Source organism: Notothenia rossii, assembly GCF_949606895.1.
Source record: "Notothenia rossii genome assembly, chromosome: 1".
Classification (NCBI taxonomy): Eukaryota; Metazoa; Chordata; class Actinopteri; order Perciformes; family Nototheniidae; genus Notothenia; species Notothenia rossii.
This window is the reverse complement of record NC_136912.1, coordinates 56,444,575-56,457,322: the sequence shown is the minus strand read 5'-3', so window position 1 is coordinate 56,457,322 and position 12,748 is coordinate 56,444,575. Positions and strand designations below refer to the sequence as shown.

Genomic DNA, 12,748 nt, shown 5'->3' with positions numbered 1-12,748 from the left:
AAGTCAAATCTGCAGATAAGTTGCATGAATTACTCATGCAAAGTAACCCTGACAACTTTTGAACACACATTCAATCATTTGATTATTTATTTAATCAACACAGCATATAGACAGGTGAACAACAATGTAAGAGGAATTAAAACAAATAAAGTCAGAATCTGATATTTGACAATGGCACATCATTTATTCAAGTTTAATTTATTTAAAAAACGAGACTGCTTCACATCCACAGCTCTCCAAGAGGCAGGTTCTTGGCTGCGTTGATATTGTTCAGGCTGTGGGTCATGATGTTCTCGTGCACATTCTCAACGCTCTGAGAAGCATCAATTGCCTATAACACAGTTTAGATCACGTTCGATTTTTTAATATTTTTTTAAATGACACCTTGAAATAAATGTAGGATCCAGACCCTGCATCTTACCCGCCAGTTTGACTGAGGGATCCTTCATCAGGTGTTCGAATTTCTGCTGGACCGCTCTTTGGAAAACACTAGTCTCGTATCTCTCTTCTCCAAACTGGCCTCTGAGAGCGGCCTCTGCCGGACTGAGCTGCAGGAACATCACCAGGTCCGGCTTCGGCAGTCCCACGTCAGGCTTCATGCACCAATCCAGACAGAAACCCTGAAGGAGAGAACATGTAAGAACGATGCTGTCTGATGAACGCAGAGTTTGAGAAGCTGGGGGGGGGGGGGGGGTCTCACCGGCTTTGCACTGGTGAAAGCGACTCCGGAGAACGCGTATCGGTCTACAACCAGAGTGGTGCCCTGCTCCAGCTTCTTCTTCATTAAAGGTCTGCGGTCCCAATATAAGGCATGTTGGCTATTACTTATACAGGAAACTAATGACAAAATAATATACATTTTTCCGCCCAAATATAGGCAACTTCACTGAAAGAAGAGTAGATTTACTCTCGAGTTTGGTGCATTTTTAAAGGATAAAGCTGGTGTATTTGTTATTATCAACAAACGTGTTGAAAAGACCAAAATGAACAATGTGTTTGTCTTCAAGCCCCAAGCAATTTACTCATACTGAAGACTTCAAATGTGCAAATATATATAGTATAAACATGAAAGTCTGGCCGTATTAAGTGACATCTGACTGCAACATTTAAAAGGGTAAATTTATCAATGACTTATCCATCACTCAACACAATAGGTAGACAAATGAGCATCCAGCAAAACAATCTGGAAGTGAATGGAATTTTGTTAATGTGCTTACAGCACTGAAAAGACTAGTGTCTCTCTCCAGAAATAGATATTCAGCTTAGACAACCATGTACTTCAGTCACTTTTAATAAGGATTGTTATCAGTACAGTAGCTTAAACTCAACTTTCTAACAGTCTAATGTTTATTAACCTACAACTCGAGTTGCAATATTACCTAACGTTAACTACAAAACTAACGACCCTTATAAATTGTGAATGTGTCTCTAAACTGAATCCTTGGCATTTTCGTAGAACTTTTTACAGCCTAAATCTAGTATCATGGCGCCAACACCCATTTAATATTCATAAAACCTTCATTTACACTATCAAATACATGGCAGGAAAGGAGTCACTTACTTATGTTAATTATTGCCACCAGTGTGGAAGAAGTACTTAGATCCTTTGAAAAAACTTTATTACAAGTGAAAATCCCAAATTATAAATGTTACTTGAGTAGAAGTATAGCCAGCTAAATGTACTTAAAGTATCAAAAGTGAAAGTGCCTATTGTGCACTATGGCTATTTAGAAAGTATTATATTATTATGGAATATGGAATATGAAATGATTCCTTCTTTTAATGTCTTACAAATACATTGTTTTGTACATTTTGGTAGTAACGTACTGCATGTTGTCATATACAACTGTCATGTATTTGGTAACTATTAGTGTTAATACATGTAGTGGAGTAAAAAGTACAATAAATGTTCCAAACTGTTAGGGAGCAGAAGTATAAAGTAGCATGAAATGGAAATACTCAAGTATGGGATAAGTTTGACAGATTGGTACTTAAGTGCATTACTTGAGTAAATGTAATGAGTTACTTCCCACCTCTGCCTGTTGCTTATACTTTACTGAAACACAAAGAGGCAGCAGTCTTACACCAGCTCCCAGCGGTTGGCGGAGAACAGCAGGTGCACGGTGTGGTCCTCCAGGTCACTCTTGTTCTCCAGGTAAGCGCTGATCAGCTGTCCGATCGTCGTGGTCCTTTCTGGCCCCAAGAGACCGCCCCACAGCTTTATACGTTAATGTTGCACAGAAATGAAGCAATAGTATGAAGTTGCAGAGTCGGAGACTGCAGTCTCAGGACCGCAGTCCTGGGACCGCACTCCTAGGACCCTAGTTGTTTTTGCAACATCGCCACATAGCGAATTGGATGCCCGCAAAAGTACAACAAGCAAGTATTGAGTCTCATACACAGCGAGTCTCTTTAGAAATTGTAATGCTTGTTATTAATGATCTAAAAATGAATGAAAATGTTTTTCTTACAGAAATTAAATTGTTATTATGTTTGTTTTTTTAATAACAAATGTATTTTGTATGTCAGATGTAAAAAGATAGTCTTTTATATTTGTTTTTATCAAATTTGACATACAACGTAAATATATATATATATTGTAGTAAGAATTATATAATCTATTTATAGTTATAAATGTATATTGTATGTAGACATACATTTAGATGTATATTTTGTTTAAAGAAAACACAAATGTTAATTTGAGAAGGGGTGGGGTTAAATAAGTGTAAACTCCTTCCCTAGGGTCCTAGGAGTGCGGACCTGAAACTGCAGTCTCCGACGCTGCACTCAAATGAAGGGGTATATTTGCTCTGCACACCTGCACAGGGATGAAAAACAACGAGCCACACCTACGCCTTTCTCTCAAAAACAATAGAACGCATCATCTCCAAACAACTCCACCGCCATCTCCAAAAAAATGATCTTTTTGAACCCCTTCAGTCTGGTTTTCGTCCTCACCACAGCACAGAAACGGCACTCATCAAAGTCCTCAATTCCCTCCTCACCTCTGCTGACACCGGTTCCCTCAACATCCTCATCCTCCTTGACCTGAGTGCAGCCTTCGATACCGTGAGCCACACCATCCTGCTTACCCGACTCCGGGATATCGGTATCAAAGGTACTGCACTCAGGTTGCTCCAGTCCTACCTCTCTGACAGATCCCACTTCATCTCCCTCAATAATCAGTCCTCTACCACAGCTTCAGTCACCCAAGGTGTTCCCCAAGGTTCAGTACTCGGCTTCATCATCTACATCCTCCCCCTTGGTCAGATTCTCCGCCATCACAACCTGGACTTTCACTGCTATGCTGACGACACACAGATCTACCTAGGCCTGTCGCGATAATCGATAAATTGACTTATCGTACGATAAATAAAAATGGACTCGATAACTTTTCTGAGCTCGATAAATTGCCGTTTACATAAAGATGTGACCAGCATTTTAGCCTGGAGCGCTGTGGCTGCCAGGCGCGCTGTGAGGGGCGGGGCTGACACACAGCCAGGTCAGGACACTCCGCGTGCACGTGCAGCAGCGTAGCAGCCAAATTAATAATATAGCGACAAGCGGGAGAAAACGTGTGACTTACTTGCGGGGAATTTAAAGTGAAATGGAATTGGTTACAAAACCTAACTACACACCTTGATTCTCCGGTGTGGCAGTATTTTGGATTCAAACCAAATCAACGAGGCGAACCTACGGACTTGAATTAGCCGGGCGGTGTGTCGCATTGGTTTAAAAAAGGTAGCGACAAAAGCAGGCAATACCACGCATTTTTAAACCACCTAAAACACAACCACCCCATTCCGTTTTCCCAGCTGGGAGCAAACACGGCAGCTGGAGATGGAGCCCCCGCCCGACAATGCAAACATGTTGGTGTTCCTTGCTCGAAAACTTAGAAAAACAGATTTGGATATGGCCTGTTGAGGCATCTGGGTCTTTGACAGTGGACTGTACACTTGACTGTTGTTTTAAGGAGGTTTTTTTTGCTTGTGAGATAATGTGTGCATATATATATATATATAGAGAGAGAGAGCTCTGTTTTCCAGCCTGACTATTTAATTTATTGTTTTGGTTGTGTGATTTAATTAATTTATTATAATTTAATTAATTTGTTTTATTTATTATATATAATTTATATATTTTAATATTATTTCACATTTCATTTGCAATGTTGAATGTTCAATAAAAAGTTATGTTTGAAAGGATGTACTTGAATTATTATTATATACTATCATTATGTCTTAAAACGGTGCCGACAATATTATCGTTTATCGCAATAATTTCCAGAAAAATTTATCGTCCAACAAAATTAATTATCGTGACAGGCCTAGATCTACCTCAGCACCAAATCCCCCCACAACCCCCCTCTCACACACATCGAATCCTGTCTGACTGAAATCAAATCCTGGATGCAACACAACTTCCTCAAACTCAACAGCAATAAAACTGAACTCCTCCTCATCGGCTCAAAATCCACCCTCAGCAAAAACCCCAACCTGACACTCACCATCGATGGCACCCGTTTCCCCCTCCACCCAGGCACGCAACCTTGGCGTGATATTCGACCCCACCCTCTCCCTCGACCCCCACATCCGCCAAGTAGTAAAAACCTCATTTTTCCACCTCCGCAATATCGCCAAACTCCGTCCCTCTCTCACCCGCCCCGCAGCTGAGCGACTCATTCACGCCTTCATCTCCTCCCGCCTTGACTACTGCAACTCACTCCTCTTCGGCATCAGCACAACATCCCTCAACAGACTCCAGCGTATCCAGAATGCAGCCGCCAGACTCCTCACCCACACCAAATCATGGCATCACATCACCCCGGTCCTCAAAGAACTCCACTGGCTTCCCGTCTCACACCGCTTTCACTACAAACTCCTGGTCCTCACCTATAAAGCCCTCCACCATCTGCCCCCCCCCCCCCCCCCTCCCTACCTCACTGACCTCCTCATCCTCTACCAACCACCCCGGTCCCTCAGATCCACCTCAGCCGGTTTGCTCTCAATCCCCAAGGCCAAACTCCGGAGCTTCGGGGATAGATAGAGCCTTCTCTGTGGCAGCCCCAAAGCTCTGGAACTCCCTCCCCCAAGACCTCCGTGAGTCTGATTCCCTCACCCTGTTCCAGTCCCGCCTCAAAACCCACCTCTTCAACTCTGCTTATCCTTAAACCCGCCCCTCCCCCCTCTGAACCAACATCCTCCTGACTGCTTTTCTGTTTTGTTTTTGTTCTTGTTTTGTTTGTCGACCTTACTCATAATGTAAAGCGTCTTTGGGTCTAGAAAAGCGCTATATAAATCCCATTTATTATTATTATTACGCTAACACAACTCCCTATAGACTATAGAGTGACTAACAATGCCTTACCCGGGAACCTCATCATCTCCGCGGGGCGGCCGCTCTGCTGCAGCGCGTGCACCAGCTTCTTGCACTGAGTGGTTTTCCCGGCCTTGTCCACCCCCTCCAGCACGATAAGAGCTCCTCTTTTACACGCCATTACTGCGGTCTGTTTAACGGGGTTAACGAACACAATACTAAGCTAAATCTCTCAGCTGAGCAGGAAGTTCCTGGTTACCATTTACCCGCCTTTTACTGAAGCAAAATATATCAATAAGGAAGTACATCGGAAGTACATTGACGCACTTCCTGTTTCGGTTGTGTTTTTTTAATGTTTTTTTTTTTGCAGACATCGCACTTTCAGCACATTAAACAAAGTACAGAACAATGTGTCTGTTAAATGAAAGACAAATACCCATACCCTATCCCCACCCCTACCCCATTAGGTCATGGTCAGAGACAAAATAATACAAATAAATAAAATTATAAATACAATAAAATAAATAACTCACATCACAAAGTCACAAGTAGCAGGAATACAACCAATTCACATTGAGTATAATAATAAATAACTAAATACCAATTAAGACATGGGAGAACAATAAAGGATACACAGAGTATTGGTCAATATGAAACAGGAAGAAAGAAAAGTATGGAACTCTCATCCCCAACCCAGCGGGCTCCATTTAGGCCACGTCAGTGTCAGGGGTAATCGAGAGTTTGCACCTATTACAGGAATCACTTCTCTGCGGAAATATTTGAGCCAATCTAGCATTGGTGAAGTGGGCTCTGTGGAGCACCTTGCACTGCATCAGGCCATGCCTAGCACATATAGAGGAGGAATGCACCGGACCAAGAATATCCCTCCACATGCTGTCAGATATGACTACACCCAGGTCACATTCAGGAATCTTTAAGGGATGCAGTAGAGGCAGGGATAAGGGAGGCAATTCTTTCATAGATAAAATGCTGTCGTTTTTTTAAACAACTTTATTTGCATTAAAAAGAACGCATTTGCAACTCCAGATAAAGATGATGATAACGTCAGTCGGAAACATTTGAAACAATAAAATTAATAATTATAAACAACTATTTCAATATCAATGTTATTGTGTTGCTTCCTGTTGCATACTTGATATACATCGTTTAGCACTTTTATAATAAAAATAATACAACCATGTGATAAATAAACCCACCATCCACAGGCATTACATCCCTACTTTTACAAAAAGAAGCCAGTATTTCTATTATTTTTTAAAGAAGTCAACTAATTACTATCTATAATTTAGTGACAAATCTTTTTACAAGTTATATTTTCAACAACAGTGAATCAGAACTTGCGATGTCTTGTTTATTCCAAAAAACGTGCTTTTCAAATTTTGTTGTTCTGAAAGTAGGATGACGCTCAATACAAATAATGGGATGTTTAAAAGAAAGTGTCCTTCCTTAGTTCAAAGATCAGTTTTATTTTTCTTTAGATATCAACAGAAAAAACATGAACAGTAAAATGAAAGAAGACCACCATGATAAACCTCCAGGATGTAAAGAAACAATCACCTTGGAAAGAGTACTGAATATAAGATATGATAAACTATTGTACACTCCAAAAACTAAAACGATGATGTACTCAATGTTATTGATGAAACATTTTTACACTTAAAAATATTGAGTAAATCTTAAAGCTGTGAAATCATTTAAAATGTAACTTATGAATTGAGTAAATGTATGTAAAAAATTAAGTAGGTCTAAATAACTACATTTAGTACCATAACATATAAAATTGAGTAAATATAATTAAAATCCTAAGTCAATGCAATAGTAACCCTAACTAAAAACCACAACAGAAATATAGATATCCATTAAATGCTAGGAAGATGTAACTGAAAAGGAGACTATTATTTAACTAAACAAATGTGTGAAATGTACTCAATGTTTTTAACTACATTGAATTAAAACTGGACTATTAATTATATACATCTATGTGTTACATTTACTTATTTTTGTAACTGTATTTACCCTTTACTCCAGGAGTGCTTTACCTGAGGTCAATACATCTAATAAACATAAAGCAATTGTACACATTGGCATTTTAATTACACATTTATTGTTCAAATTTGAGCAGTGTACCACATGACATTAAGTCTCAAACTGGTTTACTTTGCAAATGACATTTGTAACAATTAGGGGCTGTTAACTAACACTCATACACATTTGATGACTAATCGATTACTCGATTTAATCAACAGATTCTTCACAAAGAATCACACAAAAACACCACTTTAAATCCTTGTGTTTACCAGAGATATCTATGAGTGGCCGTGAGGGACATTATTCAGAAATACCGTTCACATACACATGTGAAGCACTCTCTCACACACAACGGAAACCAAAATCATTTACAAACATATGTAAACATCTCTCATACATATGAAATGCTCTCACACATATGAAACAATCTCTTATACACAAATGAAACGCTATCATATAAAGTGTAGCGTTTCATGCTCACCGGTCCCCTCACAGCGGCAGGGCTGCAGGTAATCGTGTCTCAGTCAGCAGAACCTGATCACTCTCTCCCGATTATACTTCACTCGCGTTTATGTCCATATCGATCAGATCTAGCTAGTTTTAGTTAATTATATGACTGCCTCCTTATCAGGGATACCTAAACAATAAGCGTTGCTTACTAACACTATGGAATGCCGTTTAAACCTAAATTAAATAAATACATATATAAAAATATTCCTATGAAATAAATAAATAAGATTATGAAATACATTCTGAAATAAGGCAATACATATATATAAATGTACATTTAAATATATGTATTTATTTCATGGGACTTTTATTTCATAATGCCACATTTATTTATTTAAGGGGACTTGTATTTCATAATGCCACATTTATTTATTTAAGGGGACTTGTATTTCATAATGCTCCATTACATTTCTATTTCTTATATTCAAATGAACGGGGCGTGGTTAGCTCACAGATCCAGACCAAAGCAACAGCACCACAACACTGTCTCAATTCATGGGTACCACGTGCTCTTGTTTCACATTCCAGGGCTGAAGTCAAATAGTCCATTTAGCTTAGGAACCTTCCTAACCGAGTGAAATGACCCGGAAGTCCCTCAGTGGCAGCCATGATAAGTGCCGTTCGAATTCTCTAGATGATAGGAAAGGAGGTTGCAAACTTCCTTTAGCTTAGGAACCACTGGACCTCCCTTTACGACTGGAGAGGAGAAAATGCTGCCCCACAATGCCTTGCAGCCGCAGCATTTGCCGTCACACAACAGTCGGCCGTTCACGGAAACAACCGATTATGACCGAGAAATTATATCATGAAAGTTACGGTGCTTATTAAGCATTTTAAAACGTATGTGGTAACTTGCCAAAGTGCTTTGCTTTGAACATTCATCAGTATTATAATCAAAAAGAGAAATATGAACGTTAGTTTTTACCACGTGGTTCTCTGTCTGGAAAGCTCTGATGCCCTACCGAGTTGTATACAGGGCCGTATCCAGGATTTCCTAAATACCGAGGTCCAAATATGTTAGGGGGGTTCGGGGGATACCCCCCGAGATTTTTGGGATTTTCATGATCTAGTTAGGTGCTTTTTAAGTCCTGTGGGGGGTCACACATTGGATAATATATTGATTTCAAACCATGTCAGTGGGCTGACAATGTCAGCATAAATTATTTTTGAAAGTGTAATGCATAAGAATCAGTTGATTGTTACTATTAATGATCTGGACATGCAGAAGAGGCTAAAAATGATCACAAAACATTGTCAACATTCATTTTCCATGTCTCTCTCCTTTCCATAACCTGCAGCCTCTCTTCCATCTTCTTTAGTCTCTCTGTCTTCTTCCTGTTCATTACTCTCTCTGTCCTCTACTCTTTCTCTTTGTTCAATCTCTCCCTCGTTGTTCCCTTTTTGCTCCTCCTCACTTGTTGCTCCTGCCAGTGAATTAAAAGCAATTCAGCCATTTAGTTCATTTCACTTGTTTGTTTGCATTCTTTTTTTACTTTAAAGGTCCCATGTCATGCTTTTCCGGTTATTACCCGTCCCCTTGTGTGTTATGAAGGTTTTTATGCATGTAAACGGTCTGCAGAGTCAAACCCCTCAAAGTACACCCTGTAGCGAGTAAAACTCTAACACAGAAAATACCTCCCCAAAATGCCTCGTTGGAGATACGTCACTGTCCATTGATTCTTCCGGGTACCGCATGATGTCATGCGTTACCCGGAACCAAATGGACCAATCCGTGGGGCCGTTACGTTACGTCCGCGGAGCCGTTACGTTAAGCCCCCGCTGATTGGTCCAAATTGACCAATCCACGGGCTTCCTCACACACACACACACTCAGTGGAGGCAGCTCTGCTGATTTCTCCTCCCTGGCTGCAGGCTGATAACAGACAGTTGGGATCGCGGCGAAATTCTCTCTGCAGACCCATTCTCACAGCGTTTATCAACCTTTTTCTTACTCAATATCAAGCCACACTTATTATTTTTACTTCGGCTGTGACTTTGTGTGTGCTCAGGATGAGTTTCGCTGTGTATCGCTAAACAAGGAAACCACACCTCCACGGAGCTCAGCGCGATTCACAACTTCCCGACCAATCAGAGCACACTGTGCTCACAGGGAGGGTGGGTGCTGGAGCTATTGGAGCTATAACGAGCCGTTAAAGGCAGAGAGTGAAATTCAGTGAATACACGTAGTTTACAGAGACTTGTTAGACTACTACCACAAATACAATGAAGTACTTTTACTGTGTAATCTTTGTGTAATCCCCTGTCAAACTCCCCTCCTGAGTACAATAAAGCATGTATTCTGCTATATTTAATAAGCATTAGAAAAATGTTCTTCACAATACTGATAATGTTAGACAGAGTATTTTAAGAGCATATGGTAGACAGATGACATCAACACTAGATCCACTAGATCAGTACTCCAGCAGCAGCAGCATTGTTACCCCTTGGAAAGTCTTTAGAGACTGGCCTGGATAGCTGTTCACATCTTTCCTTCAGCAGAGTGACACACCCCTGTCACTCTTGTTGGCCTCTTATGATGCTGCTAAAGTCCTTCTACTCCACCTTTTTAAGACTCCAATACAGGCATTTGTACTTTGTGTTTCGAGAAATGACAATAAATAGCCCAGATTTGTACACATCGAAATATTTTAGTGCAGGAAGAATACAATTTCACTTCTTATAAATATCTGAGATATAGATATGATCTCTCATCAAAGATATCAGAATACATTAATTTGTGTACTCAGGACAGGAGTTTAAACGAGTATTACTCAAAAAGTACACAGTAAAAACACTTGATTGTACTTGTGGTAGTAGTCCAAGTAGTACTGAGTCCAACAGTATCAATTTCATGTAGAACTTATTGCAAAAAATATTGTATCTCTAATCAAATATAGCAGAAGTGGCATGATTTTGTTCTCAGGAGGGGAATTTGAGAGTATTACCCAGAAAAAAACACAGTAAAAGTACTTCATTTTATTGTTGGTAGCAGTCAAACTAGGACTGAGTCAAACAGTGTCAGTTTTTCTAAGAACTTATGGTAAAAATTATTTATATCGCAAATAAAGCAGAAAATTCATGCATTATTTTGCTCTTGTACTACCGTCAGTGCTGCTGCTCGGCGATTACCGTAACGGCCCCTACACACGGCGGCGTGCGTTGCCGCTTCAACGCTTCTGCCCATTCACTTTGAATGGGGTGACGTCACAATTCGCCGAACTGCATTGTGGGAGCAAAGCGTAGCTTCTCTCGCGGTGCTCGCTGCAAAAGTAGAGCAATGTTCTACTTTTGCCGCCTCGACGGAGGCGTCAGCCAATCTAATCATAAGCCAGCTCTAGCCAATCAAACCGCGTGCTTGTGTGTCTGGGGCGGGAGATTATGTTTGAGTAAGCCGGTTTACCTAATCCAAAACAAACCCGCTCCCGCTAAACTGTCCTACGACGCTGGTTATCAACTCAAGCCAGCTTTGTCCTATCTAGTTAGGTATTTGGAGCATTCGACCAATCGGAATAATGGAGAAGCCTAGAGCAGCGTACTTCACAGCGGAGGAACAAACTGTCATCATGAGCCGCTTTGAGGATCTAAAGCACATTAGTAAGGCGAAAATTAACACGGTTGCGGCTGCCAAAATTCGCAAAAGCGGTTGGCAACAGATTGCCGACTCCGTGAATGCGTAAGTAAAATACGTCCAATGTAAAAGCGTGCACAGCTGCACATCTTTAAAAAGTGTATTGGATGCACGGCAGTCATGAACCAAAATAAATACGGCGCTTCCAGATAAATGTTCTAGTTTAGCGGAAAAAATACCAAATTGATCATTGAGTGGCAGCCTTTTTGTCTTTATAATATCATCGCCCGAGGGACACAAGTGGACTTTAAGCCATGCTTTAAGCCTAATATTTTTTTTAATCCTTTTAATTTATAGCATTATTTTTCATTCAAGCTGTACATAACATTTTTTGTTTTGTTTTTCAGATGTAACCCCGGCGGGTCTAAAAGAACCTGGGAACAAACAAAAATTAAATATAAAAACATCATTCAATCTTGTAAATTTCCCTCTTTTGAGATCTTAAAAATACATACACGTTTTGTATTGCTTCAATTGGTCTGTGTTTCATAACTGTATAGGAAAGCAGTCACATTTTTTCCCAATTCTTGCAGTCAACAAGAGGAAAAAAAAGGACCAGAGGAAGAAAGGAGAGGGCCCTCCTCCAGCAGAATTCACCCCTGCTGAGGAGATGGCCCTCAGCAACAATGAGGGTCGGGGTGGAAGGGGGGTTCTCTACAGACCCTGGTGGCAGCAGCTCCCACCACCTTTTTATACAGGGTAAGAGTCAGGGAGCTTTAAACAGCTGGGATGCTAGAAAACACAATTATATAATTTATCTATTTTTGTGGGAGTAACATATTTTATTGTTCTGCAGATGATGGGGAGAACGTGGTGTTGCTGCCCCTCCCCAATCAACAACTACCTCATACAGAGGTAACGTAGCCTTTGGTATGTCACCTATATTGTCGCTGAATATGGATAACAGACCATTTACATGTCTTCTTTTTTTCAGGAGGGCCTAGATGATGAGACGCTGTCGGTCTGCTCGGAGAGCGCTCTGTTACCAATGATATGAAGTTTTCAATTTGCCCTAACAGACAGAGAGGGTGTGGACACGTTGCTTTAATTGATTCTTTCTGATTATTTGCACATGGTGGTGGTCTGCACATGGGACAAATAACTACTCTCGATTGAAAAGATATTTGCTTTGCTCAATTTGCAGGAAGAAGGAACTCTTACTCCCCCGCAGCCTGGGCCCTCGACGTCAAGGCCCTCATCATGACAAGTAATTAATTAAACTCAATTTAAAAGTATAGTCAAGTT

At 40.5% G+C, this 12,748-nt stretch overlaps 1 protein-coding gene across 1 annotated transcript; it reads right to left on the bottom strand.

Moving 5' to 3' along the window:
- Positions 1 to 73: 73 nt before the first annotated feature.
- Positions 74 to 5,626, bottom strand: dtymk (deoxythymidylate kinase (thymidylate kinase)). Its single transcript, XM_079654139.1, is given in 6 exon segments — positions 74 to 331; positions 422 to 430; positions 432 to 620; positions 701 to 791; positions 2,085 to 2,193; positions 5,368 to 5,626. Coding segments are annotated over 6 exon segments (639 nt in total). The 5' UTR covers positions 5,498 to 5,626; the 3' UTR covers positions 74 to 220.
- Between the last annotated feature and the right edge of the window lie 7,122 nt (positions 5,627 to 12,748).